A 19,903-nucleotide genomic window follows, 5' to 3' on the forward strand; every position below is an offset into this window, starting at 1 on the left:
GACGATGTATTCTATTTTGTGTTTTTAGTTAACGTATCTCCGATGCCTTCTTTGGCTTGGTACAGAGATGATAATCCAATAGAAATCGAACCGGATAGATATCTCGTAAAGAATGAGTCTTCGGGCACAAGCAATTTGGATATCGTGCGTTTGGAGTTCATCGATCAAGCGGAATGGAAATGCGTGGCTACAAATGAATTCGGTCATTCCGTAACGTCCTGTTTCCTGCGCATGATAGTCCCCAAACACTTCAAACGTCCTCGCTTCCTGGAATGCCTCCGAGCTGTGCTGTCTGAAGAGGGCGCTGTTAATTTAGAGTGCAAAGTAATTGGAGTTCCGCAACCTGTTCTTAAGTGGTACAAGGATGGCGTTGAACTAAAACCTGGTGATATACATAGGATAACATCCGGAGAGGTGCGATAGTCAATAACTCATAATTATTTTAATACCTAATGCTAACTAAACTATTGCAGGATGGAACTTGCTGCTTGGGTGTTTATACTTGCGAAGCTCGTAACTGTATGGGAACAGTGGCATCATCTGCTTCTTTGTTAGGATTCGAAGATCAAAGTAAAACTAGAGCGGAGCAACAACGTATCGAATTAGCGAGAGTCCCATCGCTATCAACTATTCATGAAGAGAGGACTTCTCAGATGTACGATACTCCTCAAGGTGATATTTCTCTGACCCTGAACGATCATGGAGAAATATCGTTTTCGTTCGATGGAAAGGAAGTTTCCGTTTCATTGTACGAGACTCCGGATATTACCGAAGAGGAGGCAATCAAAATCGTGGAAATGTACGCAGATCAATTGTCCGAGCACGTATCAGGTAAGTGGCTTTAAAACTAACCCTTAGGGAGTCTAAGCGCAGTTTTTTAGCACATAATATTGTCGAACTGCCGCCCATGAGATTTGTCAAAGAAACGTCGACGTCTGGTAATTTACTCATGGAAGCGGTGGTGGTCGATGTTTCCGAAGACTATTTCACTTCGGCCGAGGAGGATTTACGTACAGAAGCTGATGTTGATGAAATATATTCGATTTCCGACGAGACGAGAGCGTTTTCCCCGGATAGCAACGGTGATGGCCCCAGGAGGCCTCCGCGCAGGAAGAACGATTCCCAGAAGAGTACCTATTACAGTTTGACGAAGAATAGCTCTGAAACCGGAGACGAAAGTCTTGCGGCCGGTGTTGATTTGGACAGTGAATATGAAAGCGCGATGGATTCGAAACACGAGACGGACATTGCATATCAAGTGGCTGCAATTACTGAAACCACGAGCTTACCAGGAGATGACTTGAGGGAATCCTCGGCGACTCCTCAGAACACACACGAAATAGGATCAGATTTGCGCGTGAACAGATTGGATGATGACAGGAGAAAAATGAGAAGAAAACGAAGAAATAGCAGACACTCGTCACATAGTTCCGACGATGAATTGAAATTCAAGAAGGCGCACAGTTTAGAAATGGGCGAACCCTTCTTCAGAGACATCCAAGGCGAAGAAGGAGACGGTTTAGTAATAGACCCCGAAGAGCAGAAAGCTATTATCAAAGAATTGAAGAAAACCGAAAAAGAAATTTGCCAGAAACTGAAAGAAGTTATATTCGATATTCAAGGTGGTTTACTGAAAGTCGAGGAAGATTTGCTAATCCAATCCTCTCTGAAAACTACAGCTGCCGCTGCCAATAAGAGCTTAGAAATGTTAAACAGCATCGTTGAACCAATCAAAGACATAGAAACGTTCCTTCAAGCATTGGAACAACAGGAGGAAGACATTCCCATTACCGAATTGATAGCTCCTCCGATTTTTGAGTTACAAAAAAGCCTATCCGTTGCTGGAAAGTGTATTGAAGTGCAAGGTAAAGAACACACGTTAATACAAAGAACATGCATCAATATTTTAACAACGAACACCAAGAAAATTCAGTCCGGCCTAAAGCTCATAGAAGAGATGACCTTACTCGAGAAGGAGATGATCCCTGTCAAAGCTCCCGGTCGTCAAACGCCCTCAAAAATAATACAAGAAGTATTAATCACCATTCAAGAACTGCAATCAGGCCTTGATAAATCACAGTTTATCATTGAAACAAAGAAAGTCTTGCAAGAGAAGCCGGAAAATACAGATGTGCTTTTAAAATTCGCAGAACCCGCTTTCGAAATGAAAGATGCCATCAACAGTTTGAGAGATTTATCGATGAAAGGTGAACAGTTGGAAATTAAATTAATTAGTGAAAAATTGCAAACGCCTATCAAAATATTATGCGATGAACTAAAGAAAGTCGAAAACGATGCAATCGCTTATTCTCATGAGCTGCATTACGCAATTCTCGATCAACTTTCGAGTCCTGTGCTAGAGTTGAAGAGAAGTTTGGAGGAGTGCAACAATGCTAGAGCTTCTTTGGAATTGGAGAAGTTCGAAGTACCATTGGAAGAGGTCATTGGTAGTTTATCGAAACTTGGTAAAAGAAGCTGCGGATCTACTGAAGAGATCGTGCAGGAAGTGTTCGATCAAGTGAGAAATTTAGTTCTGGATAACATGTCGAGGTCAGTTCAGGATTTCTTAAGCAATATAGAAACCGCGCAGAAATCCATAAACAACACAAAGGTTTTAGAGGCTTTACGACAAATGTCCAGTCTGCAGAAGGACTTTGCCAGTGTGGTGCAAAAAGTAACCGATGATAATTCAGAAATCGCAATCTTGGCTTTAGAAAGTTTGGCGCAACCAATTGAAATGATTAATAATCAAATCATAGAAGTTTCCAGTTCTTTGCCTTCAGATATATTGGATGATTTGATAGCTTGTTTAAGTATTCTCGAGGACTGCATCTGCCTGGACGAGAGATTAGAGGAGAACGTGAACATTTTCATACCGTTTTCAATACTCAAAGGACGCACGCACGAGGTTAAAGACAACATTTTGGTGTTAACCGATCAGACCTTATCCCAAGAACATAAAACTGATTCAGTTAAAATGGAATTGGTTGATCCGACTATAGATTCTATCCCGGAAGAGGACGTTGCTAATAGATTAGTCGAATTGAAGAGGTGCATCGCCGCAATTCAAACTGCTCCAATAATGATGGAAAAACCAGATGTGCAACCAACGCAAACGGCAACTAAAGCTTTCATAGAAACAGTTAACACTTTACAAGTGTCCTTGGCTAAACTTGAAACGGGTATCGAGTTCGAAACAGCTGAACAAATGGAGCTATTTGCAAATGCCAATGAAGTTATAGACTGCGTTGAAAAGTTGAAAAGTTCCACTGCTCTATTTGCGCAAACCGAAGAACCAGTCATTACAGTTGCTGATTTAGTGGAAATCAAATCTCTTAACAAACCTCTCGAAAAGTTGAACACGACTATAACTAAAGTGGATTCTTTCAAGAAAATTAAAGATGCAGCCAAGGATCTCGATTTGCAATTGGAATTCAAAGATTTCACCGCCAGTGAAGAAGTAGAAGAATTGTGTAATTTGCTTATAGAAATGAAGAAAGCGTTAGATTCGAGTGTGGGAGTAAAATCTTCAGCACAAAACTTATTGATTGAAGCAAGAAAGTTAGGACATCAAGTACCAACTATTGTAACATTCGGTGAGAATATTGTTAAACGCGAATGTGTCAAAGAATTGAACGAATCTTTGCAAACAGACCTTTCTATGGAACAGTTAACAGAAATCGAAAGAGTGGTAGATTCTATTCACGACTTAAATAGTTTAGACGACTTCGTTCAGAAAGTAAGTCAATCAACTGAACTTTCATCACAAAACTTGCCCACCGAATGTGTTCCGATATTGAAGATAATAACCGAGTCTCGCGACGAAATTAAAACTCTCATCAAATCGGTAATGGATAGAAGCAAAGAAAACATATTATTCTCTAAATTGAAGCCAAAATTGCAACTACTTCCTTTGAAAAACGTACCCAAAGAATCAGAGTTGAAGCAGATATTAGTTTCGCTTTTGAAATATCCGCAGGAAATGAGCGCAGAAAATCTTAAGAAATCTTTGGACAATCTCAAAGGCGATGAGCATCGCGCATTCAAATCAGAACTAAGAGATCTTTTAAGTGTTGCTGTTACAAAGCAAAACGAAAACGCAAATCAAATCCAACGTTTGTCTGAATGTGCACAAGAGATTGTTAAAAATATTGCAAAAATCAAATCTGCTTCTGTGAACAAACAGTTGGTCATCGATTTGCAGAAAATGCTGATGTCCATGCAGATGTCCGTCAACGATTTGATGTGTGTTAACTTAAACGAAGCAGATTTGAAATTGATAAGTGATGCTAATGTTTTCCTTGAACAACTAAATTCTTGTGTTGTAGCTGAAAGAGATTCAGAAGCACAACGAGAATTCAGTTTCGAAATGAATGAAAATACTAGTTTGGTAACAAAACCTTTAGTGGAAATTTTAACATCCATCAAATCAAATACACCAATGATTGTAGAGCAGTTAGGTAGAGCACATATCGATGCTTATGTTGAGAGCAAATTCACCAAACCCATCGATAACATCGAGGAAAAGCTTGAAAGCATGCACCCTGAAGAACAAAAATTGGTTCTCAACGAATACTTGACAAATATTAGAGGAATTGCATCAGAGACGATTGAGAAAAGTACATTGAATGACGATGAAACTAATTACATGAAAAACGTGGAGAATTTTGCCAATAAAGTGGAGAATATTGTAGCCAAATCCGATAGCACTCCAGATATGCTTGTGGAGGTCGAACAAAAAGCGCAAGAGGTGGTAGAAGCAGGAACCAAACTGCGCGAATCACCGCTGAGGAATATTACTCCAGCCATAAAGAAAATCTGCAAAATAGTCATCAAAGTTTTACAACCAGGCGAAGAATACCTGAAAGAAAGCCAAGTCGCTAAAATGGAAGAGCTTAAACCTGAGGAGGATGTTGAGTCATTTGAAATGTTGGTGTCTCCTCAAATATTTCAAGATGAAAATGTTGCCGAACTTCAAGAGGAGCCTAAAGAAGTTTTGTACTATCTCGATGATGAGTTGTTAAAACCAATATTGAATGCAATCGAAACTGTCGTAGTAACAGCAGAATCTTGCGATTCTAGGCAGAAGGCAATTCTTACACTTCTTTCACCATTAAAAGCATCCGATTCTTTGAAAGCAATCCACTTAGATTCGCTTAGAATCGAAGAACACAACGTTTTGCAATTGTCGCAGCAGATGCTAATTTCGATGAACGAAAGTTTAATAAATCAAGAAACTACATCAGAGTTTAGCACCAATCTTGCTAACATGGAGCAACATTTGAGTATGTTGGAAAAGTCCTGCTTAAAAGATCTTGCAGTACCGATTATAAATGCCGCACAGTCCGTGAGGCAATCCTTCGTCGGCACTGAACTTGCCATCAAGAATATGCAAGATCTAAAAGATGCAGTCTCGGACATAGAGAAGCACAGATTGAACAGCCAAAAGAAACTTGCGCTGGTGGAATTGAAGAGATCAGTTATCAACCTCGATGAGTCCATTCGTAAGAATACAGTTAACATCAATAATTTGAAGGCAGAGGATCAAGCTGCTATAGCGCAGACTGAATCTGCTTTGGAAATGCTAAAACTGTGCATAAGCAGTACGCAAGTTCCTGTGGAGAACGTAAAAGTAAAAGTGGAAGAGTTAACTTTGGCCGTGGTTGCAGTCGAAAAGGATTCTCCGGTTAAAAGTGTCATGGAATCTTTGGAGGAAACTGTTAAGAACGTAGTTAATCTAATTGAAAACATCCCAGAGATTACAGCAGACACAACCGCCTTGAACAATTTCCACGCAACCTTAAGCGAGGCTCAAAGCGTCTTGACTAAAGTTAAGAATGTGCCTGAGGATAAGCAAAGGATATTTTTCGATATCGTTTTAAACATCAACGAGCTTCAAGTTCCCGGCGATCTTAGCGTCATTGAAAACACCGACAAATTGCTCAGGGAGTTTGTTAATTTCATTAAAGACAATGAAACTGTTAAAGAGCAAAAGCACAAGAAATTAATTACCACAATCAATGAAACTAGAAACACGTTGGAAACAGCAGATTCGACTAGGCATTTGCTGATCAACATTTTGAAATTCCTTGAAACTCCTCCAGCTAAAGAGAAACCAGTTGCTAGACAATTGAGGGATTTGCAAGAAGCCGTTCAGTATTTCCAAGAGACAGTCGCCAGTTTGGATATTAAAATGGATAACAAAACTAAGAGGATTTTGGCCACCGAAATGCCACGTCCACTCACTGCCATGCAATTCATTTCGGACACTATCCTCATCAGTAACAACGATAAGTTATCATCTGATGACTTGCACTTAATGGATAATATCTCTAAATGCATTCAAGAATTCAACAGTTTCGTTGAACAACCTTCAGTAGATGATGGCATGGTCATAAAAATGAAAGAGGTCTCTGATAATTTGAAAGTGGTCGTTGCTAGCGTAAATCAAGATTCTATAATCAAGGACATCTTGGAACCATTGCAAGACGTGTCCAGAACAACGGAAAAAGTAGTTGAGCGTGAGATTTGCATCGCCAAAGAGATTGCTCTCAGTAGATTCGAAAGATCCTTCCGAGAGATGAACGAATGTTTAGGAAAGCCAGTGAAGGCTGTAGCGTTACCTGAACAACATGAATTATCGTTAGATGATATTATACCTTTGAACGCTTTCAGCGATTCCGCTGATTCAGTTTTGCAGCAGCCTGAAAACATCGAGAGTTTAAATGAAATTATTCAAGTATTTTTGGAAAGGAATCAGAGTCAGTTTGCTGAAAACCTTAAGGAACAGATGGTTACAGTGAAGACTGCGGTAGAAAAAACTAGCAGATTACAGAAAACTTTGAACACAATCCAAGAGTCGTGCGTTTCGTTGACAAACGAAAGCTCCAATATTGAAATGTCTAAAAAAATGGTAATAGCTGAAATGGTACAGCCATTAATCGATATCAAAGAAGCTATTCCTGGCTTGGAAATCAGCGAGGAAATCATTAAGTCTATGCAGGATGTAGCTAAATCTCTACAAACTACAACAGAGGTAAAGAAGGAGGATGTATTGAAAATCGCACTATCTAGCGTTAAAGAAAACATAGAAAAATTAACTCTTGGTCAAGACGAAGTAAAGCAACAACAATTACAGAAACCCATGAAAGTATTGTTCCATCATTTGGACTTAATGAAAGCCAAAGATTCTTTAAAGAAAATAGAAATGCCTTTGGTTGAATTAACAAGTAATTTGGAGAGTATGAAGACGAAGTTGCAACAAGTTAAAGGCGAACAAACTGGTGCACTTAGGATCATAGAAATTCAATCCGCTTCTCAAGAATTGTTAAATGCTTTAAATAAGACATCTTCTGTTGACGTCATGACTAACTTAGGAACGCCAATTTTGGAAGCGGCTGTTGCCATATCAACGGTAAATAACGTGTTGAACAACGAGAAAGCTTTGAAGATACAAAGGCCGATTGTCCTAGAAAAGTTGGAGGACTTGAATAAGGAGATTGTTAAAGCATCTGAAGTCGTTAACGATGTCCCTCTTAAAGAAGCACTGTTAAATGTTAACTCTCAAATCTGCAAAACAGTTCAAAACATAAACAAAGATATTAAAGATGAAAGCTTGCAAACTGTTTTACAACCAATCAAAGAAATCGAGGTAAAACTTGCCGAATGTAAAAAACACGAGGAATTAAAACTTCCCTTGGATAACTTAAGAAAGTGCTTGCCCGAATCAGAAAATGCTACAATTCTTGAAGTTCCATTGAAAAAATTAGCAACGATGATGGAGAAAAATTTGGACGGTAACAGGGCTAGTGTGAAGGAAGTTTTAGTTAACTTGAAAGAAGTTAAATCTATTGTTGAAAAGAAGGAAAATAAGCAGGAAATGTTGGTAGAGCCAGTGGATCAGTTGATTGGATGTATCGCAAAATTAGAAGAAAGCACTTCTATCAAATTGCCTATTACTAAATTACGAAGCGAATTGGAAATATTAAAGTCTAAAGTGGAAAACGTCGAAGAGGCTAAGAAACTAAAAGCCGTATTAGTGTTGGAAGAAGTTTTGGGTGTTTTAGAGACTAAAATAGAAACCGAGGAAGAGGATAACTTGCAATGTTTGCAAAAGCCTTTGGAGGATGTAGCTTCAGCTATTGCTGAATTACAAACTGAAGAAAAGTTAATGCATGCTTTGACTAATTTAATGGATAACTCTGCATGTTTAGTAGAACAAAACATTGAATGTGAAGCCAATACATTGATGGTAGCGAAGATTACTGATATAAAAGAGGCTATCGTTAAAAATCCATTGACCAAATTGCAATTAAGTGTAGACCAAATGAACGCTGTTATCGAGAAAGACTCGGAAAAGCCTCAAAGAGCATTGATAAGTGTGGGAGATTTGGAAAAACCATTAGAAATTATCAAAGAAGCAACTATCGCCGATTGGGAGTTGATTGAAGGACCAATTCAAGAATTCACCGAAGCTATTTCTTTGGCTACTAAAGCTATAGGTAATAGAGAAACCCTAGAAATGGAAACGTTGAGAGTATCCTTCTCTCAAATTGCTAAGAAATTGGAGGAGACGCAACTAGAAAAAGTAATACCGTTAGCAGGAAAACTGAGAGAAGTTGAAGACGTTTTAGTAGCTGAAATCAAATTAGAATCATTGAAGGCTCCAATTATTAAATTGCATACTGAACTGAACGAAATTCAAGCTGTATTCGCTGATAAGAAGTTGGAACCTCAAATGGGTCTTCTAGAATTGCTCCTACCGCTTGAGATATTGAACGAAACCATATCACTCGTCGAGGATTCGGAGATAGTCGAAGATTTGTTCTTGGATTGTATGGACCAGTTGGACTGTTTACAAGAACCGCTGAAAGAATTGTCTTATGTTGTTGGTATCATCAGAAACGTACTTGAAAATCCTGCTTTGATGGAAGTAGAGAAACCAAACCTGAGGAAAGCAGTGCTTGCTCTGCTGGAATCCTTGAAGAAAATCGATCAAACGAAGCCTCAATTTAAGCAGATCGAAAAGATGGGTGATTGTTTACAAGCTATGATGGGTAGCCTATCGGAGAAACAAGATGAAATTGTTACGTCAATAGAAGCAGTGAAGACTCCGATCGTTCAGTTGCAACAAAATATTGCGCAGATTAAACAGGCTACGGCAATTATGAAGCAAGAACCACAGAAAGGAATTGTTACTGTTATTGAATTGGAGAACACCATTGAAACTTTGAAGGATGTAATGGAGGAATCTGCAAAAGACATTGCTTCTTCTCTGAATGAGGATCAAGCGAATATCTTGGTGGAACCTTTAAATAAAATTTGCGCTGTAGTTGAAAATTTAAAAGCAAGTCTAACCAAACCGGAAATAATAGAAATGACAAAACCTGCGCTGAACGAAGCTTTGGTTGCACTAAAGCAGTCTATAAGCATTGTAACATTAGAGAAACCTGAGCTGAATAATTTGAAACTAGTTGAAGATAAATTAGTTGCTTCAATAGCTAAATTGAATGAAGACCAAGTTGTGATTGAAAAGATTTCCAAATTAGAGACAATAAATGAACAATTATCTGCAATGAAAGTACAGACTACCGAAATTAAACAACAGCCCCAAATGGCTGCAATTGGGATAATCGAATTGGATACATCTCTGCAGACACTACAAGAAACTATTAACAGTTTAGAATCGAAAGAAGAATCTACCAAAGAATTGCCTATAGCATGTATTGAGCAAATACAAGGTTTGGATCAACCACTTAAAGAAGTTTCGCTTGTAATTGAAAGTATTAAAACTGCCATTATAAAACCAGAAATGCTTGAAGTTCAAAAACCAATTCTCAAACAAGCTCTTGTTGTCCTGAAAGAGTCTATAAGTAAAGTCGATGTCTCTAAACCTGAATTACAAAAACTGAAATTCGTGGAAGAATCTCTGAACGCTTCTATTGCTCAATTATCAGATGTCAAAGAGAAAAAGATTTCCAAATTAGAGACAGTAACTAATCAATTGGAAGCAATGAAAGTACAAACTACAGAAATTAAACAGGAGCCTCAATTGGCTGCAATTGGAATAATCGAATTGGATACATCACTGCAGACTTTGCAAGAAACTATTAATAATTTAGAATCCAAAGAAGAATCTACCAAAGAAATGCCTGAAGCATGTATTGAACAAATACAAGCTTTGGATCAACCATTGAAAGAAGTTTCAGTTGTAATTGAAAGTATTAAAACTGCAATTACAAAACCAGAAACCCTTGAAATTCAAAAACCAATTCTAAAGCAAGCCCTTGTTGTCTTGAAAGAATCTATAAGTAAAGTTGATGTGTCTCAACCGGAATTAAAGAAATTAAAGATTGTGGAAGAATCTTTGAACTCTTCTATTGCTCAATTATCTGATGTCAAAGAGAAGAAAGTTATGCAATTAGCTTCAGTAAATGAACAATTATCTGCGATGAAAATACAAACCACAGAAATTAAACAAACACCGCAGATGGCTACAATTGGAATAATCGAATTAGATGCATCTCTGCAAACATTACAAGAAACTATTAACAGTTTACAAGTGAAAGAAGAATCTACAAAGCAGTTACCTGAAGCTTGTATTGAACAGATACAAGCCTTGAATCAACCTTTGAAAGAAGTTTCACTTGTTGTTGAGACTATTAAATCTGCTATGACAAAACCAGAATCTCTTGACGTTCAAAAACCAATTCTCAAACAAGCTCTCGTTGCCTTGAAAGAATCAATAAGCAAGGTTGATGTTTCTCAACCTGAATTAAAGAAGTTAAAGGTTGTGGAGGAATCGTTGAATGCTTCTATTGGACAATTATCTGAGGTCAAAGAGAGTAAGATTGAAAAATTGGCTTCCGTAAAAGAACAACTATCTGCAATAAAACAACAAACTATAGAAATGAAACACGAACCCCAGGTGGCTATCATTGGTATTATTGAAATGGATAAATCTCTTCAGGCTTTACAAGAAACCATTAACAGTTTAGAATGCAGAGAAGAATCTACCAAAAAATTACCTGAAGCTTGTATTGATCAGATCCAAGCTTTGGATAAACCACTGAAAGAAGTTTCAGTTGTAATTGAAAATATTAAAACTGCAATTGCAAAGCCAGAAACACTCGAAGTTCAAAAACCAATCCTAAGACAAGCTCTTGTTGCCTTGAAAGAATCGATAAGTAAGGTTGATGTCTCTCAACCAGAATTAAAGAAATTAAAACTTGTAGAGGAAGCTTTGAATTCTTCTATTGCTCAATTGTCTGATGTCAAAGAGAAGAAAGTTATACAATTGGCATCAGTAAATGAACAACTATCTGCAATAAAAATACAAACGACAGAAATTAAACAAGAATCCCAAATGGCTGCAATTGGAATAATTGAATTAGATACATCTCTTCAGACTTTGCAAGAAACTATTAACAATTTAGAATCTAAAGAAGAATTTACCAAGGAAATGCCTGAAACTTGCATTGAACAGATACAAGCTTTAAATCAACCATTGAAAGAAGTTTCAGTTGTTGTTGAAAGTATTAAATCTGCTATGACGAAACCAGAATCTCTTGAAGTTCAAAAACCAATCCTCAAACAAGCTCTTGTTGCCTTGAAAGAATCATTAAGTAAGGTTGATGTATCTCAACCAGAATTAAAGAATCTGAAGGTTGTTGAAGAAACGTTGAACGCTTCAATTGCACAATTATCAGATGTTAAGGAAGAGAAGATTATAAAATTAGCTTCTGTAATAGAACAATTATCTGCAATGAAAATACAAACTTCAGAAATTAAACACCAACCTCAAATGGCTACAATTGGGCTAATCGAATTAGATAAATCTCTTCAGACTTTGCAAGAAACTATTAACAGTTTAGAATCTAAAGAAGAATTTACCAAGGAAATGCCTGAAACTTGCATTGAACAGATACAAGCTTTATATCAACCATTGAAAGAAGTTTCAGTTGTTGTTGAAAGTATTAAATCTGCTATGACGAAACCAGAATCTCTTGAAGTTCAAAAACCAATCCTAAAACAAGCTCTTGTTGCCTTGAAAGAATCGATAAGTAAGGTTGATGTCTCTAAACCAGAATTAAAGAAACTGAAGGTTGTTGAAGAAACGTTGAATACTTCAATTGCACAATTATCAGTTGTTAAGGAGGAGAAGATTTTAAAATTAGCTTCTGTAATAGAACAATTATCTGCAATGAAAATACAAACTTCAGAAATTAAACACCAACCCCAAATGGCTACAATTGGACTAATCGAATTAGATAAATCTCTTCAGACTTTACAAGAAACTGTTAACAGTTTAGAATCTAAAGAAGAATCTACCAAAGGATTGACTGAAGCTTGCATAGAACAGATACAAGCTTTAAATCAACCATTGAAAGAAGTTTCAGTTGTTGTTGAAAGTATTAAATCTGCTATGACGAAACCAGAATCTCTTGAAGTTCAAAAACCAATCCTCAAACAAGCTCTTGTTGCCTTGAAAGAATCAATAAGTAAGGTTGATGTCTCTCAACCAGAATTAAAGAAACTGAAGGTTGTTGAAGAAACGTTGAACGCTTCTATTACACAATTATCAGATGTTAAGAAGGAGAAGATTATAAAATTAGCTTCTGTAAAAGAAGAACTATCTGCAATGAAAATACAAACTACTGAAATTAAGCAACTGCCCCAAATGGCTGAAATTGGAATAATGGAATTAGATAAATCTCTGCAGACTTTGCAAGAAACTATCGATAGTTTAGAATTAAAAGAAGAATCTACCAAAGAAGTACCCGAAGTTTGTTTTGAACAGATCCAGACTTTGGATAAACCATTAAAAGAAGTTTCCGTTATTGTTGAGACCATAAAAACTACCATCTCATCACCTGAATCTCTCGAAGTTCAAAAACCAATTCTTAAACAAGCTCTCGTTGTCTTGAAAGAATCTATAAGTAAGGTTGATATATCTCAACCCGAATTAAAGAAATTAAAAATTGTCGAAGAATCGTTGAACGTTTCCATCGCGCAATTATCCGATATCAAAGAAAAGAAAATTGCAAAATTAACTTCTGTAAATGAACAACTAACTGCGATGAAAATACAAACTACAGAAATAAAACAACAGCCCCATATGGCAACAATTGGAATAATGGAATTAGATAAATCTATTCAGACTTTACAAGAAACTATTAAGAGTTTAGAATCACCAGAAGAAAATTTTGGAGAATTACCAGAAATTTGTATTGAACAGGTACAGGCTTTGGATCAACCGTTGAAAGAAGTTTCAGTTGTAATTGAAACTATAAAAACTGCCATTGCAAAACCAGAAACTCTTGAAGTTCAAAAACCATTCCTCAAACAAGCCCTTGTCGCGTTGAAAGAATCCATAAGTAAAATTGATGTCACTGAACCTGCATTACAAAAAGTTAAGGTAGTAGAAGAATCGCTGAAAGCATCTATTGCACAATTATCCGATGCCAAACATAAGAAAATTGCAAAATTAGCTTCAGTAAATGAACAACTATCTGCAATGAAAATTCAAACTACAGAAATTAAACAAAAACCACAGATGGCTGCAATTGGAATAATCGAATTAGATAAATCTCTGCAGGCTTTGCAAGAAACTGTTAATAATTTAGAAATCAAAGCAGAAACTACCAAAGAATTGCCTGAAGAATGTATTGAACAAATACAAGCTTTGGATCAACCACTGAAAGAAGTTTCAGTTGTAATTGAAAGTTTGAAAACTGCCATAACAAAACCAGAAACGCTTGAAGTCCAAAAACCAATTCTCAAACAAGCCCTTGTTTCCCTGAAAGAATCTATAAGTAGAGTTGATGTGTCTCAACCAGAATTAAAGAAATTAAAGATGGTAGAAGATTCATTGAATTCATCTATTGCTCAATTATCTGTTGTTAAAGAGAAGGAAATTATGCAATTAGCTTTTGTAAATGAACAACTATCTGCAATGAAAGTACAGACTTCAGAAATTAAACAACAACCCCAAATGGCTGCAATTGGGATAATCGAATTGGATACATCTCTGCAGACATTACAAGAAACTATTAACAGTTTAGAATCCAAAGAAGAATCTTCAAAGGACTTACCTGAAGCTTGCATTGAACAGTTACAAGCCTTGAATCAACCGTTGAAAGAAGTTGCAGTTGTTATTGAAACTATAAAAACTGCCATAGCAAAACCAGAAACTCTTGAAGTTCAAAAACCAATTCTTAAAAAAGCTCTCGTTGCCTTGAAAGAATCGATAAGTATGGTTGATGTCTCTCAACCTGAATTACAAAAAATGAAATGCGTGGAAGAATCGCTTAACGCATCTATTGCTCAATTATCTGATGTCAAAGAGAAGAAAGTTATACAATTAGCGTCAGTAAATGAACAATTATCAGCAATTAAAGTACAAACTGCAGAAATTAAACAACAACCCCAAATGGCTAAAATTGGAATAATTGAATTAGATACATCTCTGCAGACTTTACAAGAAACTATTAACAGTTTAGATTCCAAAGAAGAATCTACAAAGAAATTACCCGAAGCATGTATTGAGCAGTTACAAGCCTTGGATCAACCATTGAAAGAAGTGTCAGTTATTGTTGAAACAATGAAAAGTGCTTTGGCAAAACCAGAATCGATTGAAATTGAAAAGCCAATTCTCAAAAAAGCTCTCGTTGCTTTAAAAGAGTCGATAAGCAAAGTCGATGTCTCTCAACCGAAATTAAGTAAATTGAAGATTGTAGAAGATACTTTGTTCGCTTCCATTGCAAAATTGTCTAAAACACCTGAATCTATAAAATTGGAATCCGTGAAAGCTCCTATTATTGAGATGCAGGAAAAACTTGTTAAATTGAAATCTAAAGGCGAGGAAATGAAGCAAGGAGTACTTGGTTTCGTTGAATTAGATAAATCGCTAGAAGGTTTGAAAGAAACAATAAACAATTTGGAGAAGAGCGGCGAGGATTTGCCCGAAATTGAACAAATAAAATCTTTGGAGGAACCTCTTAAAGCTATTTCATGTATCGTTGATAACATTAACACCGGAATTTCCAAGCCGAAAACGGTTGAAGTTGAAATGCCTGTTTTGAAGCAAGCTTTGATCGCGTTAAAAGAGTCCATTAACAAAATAGACGTTACAAAATCCGAATTGCAAACGCTAAAAATCGTTGAAGAAAATTTGAGAGCGTCAATTGCCAGTTTATCCGATGTGAAAAAGTCATTGATGAAATTGGAAGCAGTGAAAGTACCATTAATGCAAATTCAAAAGAAAGTTTCCGAAATCGTTGTATCTAAAGATTCCTCTCAGGTAGGAGTTCTTGGTATAGTAGAATTGGAAAAGTCTCTGGAAAGCTTGACTGAAACCATGAGCAATTTAGAATCGGCCGAAGATATACCAGAAGTTGTTCTAAAACAAATTCAACAATTGGAGGAACCACTTAAATCTGTGGATAATGTTGTGGAAGTTCTCAAATTGAATTCAAATAAACCGGAGATCATCGAGATGCAAAAACCTGTTTTGCAGCAAGCTCTTGAAGCGCTGAAGGAGTCCATCAATAAAATCGAAATTAGCCAACCGGAATTGCAGAACTTAACAATTGCCGAAAAGAATTTAACCGCATCCATTGCAACTTTATCAAATATAAACAGATCGAATCTGGATTCTGTGAAAGCACCAATTTTACAACTGCAAGAGCAAATATCTCATATAGCGCTGGAAGTTAGTAGGATGGAACAACAACCTCAATCGGGTGTGCTTGGTGTCATTGAATTAGATAAATCTCTTGAAATTTTGAAAGAAACATTGAACAGTTCAGAATCTTCGGAAGATTCGTGCAGACAGCTAAAAACTTTGGAAGAGCCTCTTAAAGAAGTTTCCAGTATTGTGGAAGTTATCAAGTGTACGTTAACCGAACCTAATATCATTCAGATGCAAAAACCTGAGTTGAAGAAAGCACTCGTCGCACTAAAAGAAACACTCATTAAAGTTAACGTCGAAGAGCCTCAGATGAAGAGTTTGGAAATTGTTAAAAATAAGTTGATTACGTCTATAGGTATTTTAACAGAGCCAATAGAAGCTGAGAAATTGAAAGCGATTAAATTGCCTATAGAGTGTCTTGAAAAGCAGTTGATAGAAATTAAGGGAAAAGTGGATGAAAAAGTTGTACTTCACATAACCGATTTAGATGAGCCCTTGAAGGTATTAAAGGATACAGTGGAAGCCGTTGATTTGCTGGAAGACCTCGACCAGTTGGATTGTATCAAGGAGCCAGTCTTGGAAATTTTCGAATCTGTAAAGGAGATTAGTTCGCTCAAGTTTAAATCGGAGATAATTGAAATGAAGAAATCGACGATAAAGAATTCCTTGAAAGCTTTGAAAAATCATATTAGTAAGATTGCTACAGATAACCCGAAATTCCAGAAGCTGAGAATTGTTGAAGCACATTTGGAATCTTTACTTGCTAAAATCGAAGAGGCTCCTGTTTCTTATGAAGTAATCAAAGTTCCTTTAACGTCTATTAGTGAGTCCATTAAATTAATGAAATTGGAGCAAGGCAAACCTCAAACAGGAGTAAGAAGTATTTTAGGATTGGAGCGTTCTTTGAGCGAATTCGAAGAGTCAGTGATAGTATTAGAACAAACGGACATGCGTTTCGAATCGTTGAATGCTATTTCATTACCATTAAAAGAAATTGCCTCTACGGTAGAAGCGGCTATCAAAAATCCAGATTCATTCAGACTGGAAAAAGATAAGTTCTGCAAAAGTTTAAAGATGTTCGAGGAAGAATCTTCTAAGATAATATCTAGTTCTCCGAAAGATATCTTTTTTATTGAGCCTCTAAAGGCGTTGGAGAGTGAAGTTTCCATAATCAAACTTAAATTAATCAAAGAACCTATTACAAAGCTTGAAGAGCAAATTGAATTGTCCGAAGTTTATGGGCAAGATATTACAAGTATTCCAAAGAAGTGCGCTACTGTTCTGGTGGAATTGAAGAAACCTTTGCTGGCGTTGAAAGAAAGCACAACTAAAATTGATGATATTGCAATAATGGAAGGATCATTGGAACACATCTCCAAATCTCTGGAAGCTGTGCTACTTTGCAAAGGAGAAGCTTTAGAAAAGAAGCAGCAACTACATAAAGCTCTAATTGATTTCAACACAATTCCCGTTGACTGCAACGATGTTAAAGAAAGCATGTTGAAGGTAGCGGAAGAGTTAAAAAACTCCGAATCTTTAGATATGTTCGCTGTGTCGATTCAAAAACTACAAGAGTCGATTACGCAAGAAGCAAAACTTCGCAATTTGCTGGAACCGTTGACGTTGCTCAAGGAATCCGCTCAAGCTGTGGAATCTCCGGAAGAATTGGAGAGCTACAAAATTGCATCAGACGAATTCAATGAAGCGATTTCTGGACTTGAAACTTTAGATGACACAAAGATATCTAAAGCGTTGCAAGTTTTCAAGGAAGTATGCAACCCGGAGCTTCGAAAACTTCAAGCCCTTGAAGTTCCTTTGGAAGCGGTGACTGGCGTCATTAACGAAATACAGAAAGCGATCGCTGTTAAAGCAAAATTGAATTCAGCGAAGGAACCGTTCGAGGAATTATTGCAAACGCTGAGCAATTCGAAGATGAACGTATCAAACTTGGCAACGTCTGTGAGCGAATTTAATAAGAATTTAAATAAGAGCGAAATCGATGAAGGAATTGTAGAACATTTAAATGCACTTCAATTACCTGTGAAATCTTTAAACACAGCGTTAACTTCAGAAGAGGCTAAAGTATTTATTAAATTGGGAGAATTGAAATCGTGTATTGCTAATATCAAAGTTTCTGGTCAATTTGAAGATGACTTGAAGAAAATATCATCCGAACTTACCGTTATACAAAACGATTACGTAAAGAAAAAATTACAAGTTTCTAAACAACCTATAATTACGTTGATTAAAAGCATTGGTAAATTGAATAGTTCAGATTCACAGAAGAAAAGTGATGCATCAATAAAAGAGATGAAAAAACCGTTTGAGAACTGCTTGAATTATTTAGATAAATCAGCAAACGATTTAGATGTAACTCCAATGGAGATTATCATTTCATTAGAGCATCCAATTCAAGAGTTGTCTAATTCTTTAAACACTGCAGCAGTTTCCTCATCTATAAATGCATTAAAGACATCAATAATTAATATTCAAGGAGAAGTTCCAATTTGTTTGGTCGAATTGCAAAAAGTATTGGAAGAAACTGAAAAACAACTAGTGAGAGATGTAAATATCACTAAAGCAAAACTTGTAATGGAACAACTTAAATTACCAACAGAAACTCTTCTGCAGAAGGTTAAACTATTAAGCGAAAAGCGATCATTGCTAAAAGCAAAGTCACAAAGTGGAATATTTTCAATTTTGGATTTAGAGCCTCCTGTGATTGCGTTACAAACTTCTTTAAGTGAAACCAAATTTCTAGAGGAATCTTCTGATTTAGAACTAAAGAATATTTTAGATTTAGCGAAAGCGCAAGAATCTTTACAACGATTTGCTATTACTATTAGCAATGTAACAGAAGTGCTAGAATCTCCGATAAGTGTTCAAGAAAATAAAGAAGGCTGCCTGCTTATAACAAATGATCTTAAGAAAAGTTTAAAAGACTTGAAAGATATACCTGAAATCCAAAATTCGATTAATGAAATGTGCACTAAGTTAGAAAGCATCGAAGAATCCTTGAAGACAATAGAATACAAGCAATGTGTACTTAAAGACGTTTTGAATATAGGTGATATGGAAGAAAATATCAAGAGTAGTAAACTAGCAATTGAAAGATTAAAATCAAAGAAAGAACAGTGTCTGTTCAAGTTGATTCAACCGATAACTTTATTTTTGGACCAATTAACAATTATAAATCGATTAGTAGTCGACGAAGAAGTTGTGGATTTGTATAAGAAAGAGTTTGCTTTAGTTGAAGAAACCATGTCGATGCTTAATAAAGTTATTAAGGAAAAGGCGGAATTGAGGTCGAATTTGGAAAATTTCAAGTCTAAATTTGAATCTTTGAAAAAGCTAAGCCAATTACAATCATTGGATAAAAACGTCAATTCTTTTGTAACGTCGATAACGGAAATACTCAAAGATTTAAGTAAGTTGGACGAAAAAGAAGACATACAGAATTTAGTGTACGGAGTTAGTGGAGTTTTGGAACCTTTGGACCAGAACATTAATCTTATAAGTAAAACCGCACCAACGAACAATGTAAAATTATTGTTTGGTAACTTGATGACACCTCTTCAAGAAGTTTCTGAAAGCATACTAACTTTCAGCGTGGAAGATGTTCCAGATTTAATTATTGAGAAAACGTGCAGACTTATAAATCCGATAGAATCGGTAGGAGTTGTAACACAAAAGTCATTGCAAAGAATAGATGATGCCGATGAGGAGAGTAAAATCTTGAAGAAGAAAATTGATAATATCGGCTGTAATATTACTAAACTGGTTGCAACTATAAAATGTGGAAAAGATAACAAGAAGGTGCTTAATAATTGGGACGAATTGAAGAACATCATGACAGATTTATACGAGGTTTTGATTGTTGTGAAACTGTCTGGAACTGTTGATGCTGGAGATGAGAAAGAAGCTAAAAACAAGAAAAAGGCAGAGGAAGAAGTCGAGGAAGAATTGAAGAAAGAAAATGAACTTGAATTAGAAATACAAGATAAGACCATGAAGGAGGAAGAAGCTGTAAAAGAAACTGTCGAAACGGCAAAGGTGGAGAAAGAAGAAGTAAAGAAAGAGGCTGAAGAGAAGGACACAGAAGAAGAAGCGGCGAAAGAACTTAAAGAAAAAGAAACTGAAGTATCTGAAGCTAAAGTTAATAAAGAAGCCGAAGAGAGATTCATGGAGGAAAAGGAAGCCAAAGAAGCTGAA

General features: G+C 36.3%; 1 protein-coding gene across 1 annotated transcript in view; it reads left to right on the plus strand.

The window, feature by feature from the left end:
* LOC108565286 (titin-like) overlaps positions 1-19,903 on the plus strand; it is a 63,905-nt gene that overhangs the window by 10,387 nt on the left and 33,615 nt on the right. The window contains exons 9-11 of the mRNA XM_017924666.1: positions 29-414; positions 474-831; positions 882-19,897. Of these exons, the coding sequence (XP_017780155.1) occupies positions 29-414; positions 474-831; positions 882-19,897 (19,760 nt within the window). The remainder of the gene's footprint in view (positions 1-28; positions 415-473; positions 832-881; positions 19,898-19,903) is intronic.

Source organism: Nicrophorus vespilloides, unplaced genomic scaffold (assembly GCF_001412225.1).
Source record: "Nicrophorus vespilloides isolate i.1.1-1 unplaced genomic scaffold, Nicve_v1.0, whole genome shotgun sequence".
Classification (NCBI taxonomy): domain Eukaryota; kingdom Metazoa; phylum Arthropoda; class Insecta; order Coleoptera; family Silphidae; genus Nicrophorus; species Nicrophorus vespilloides.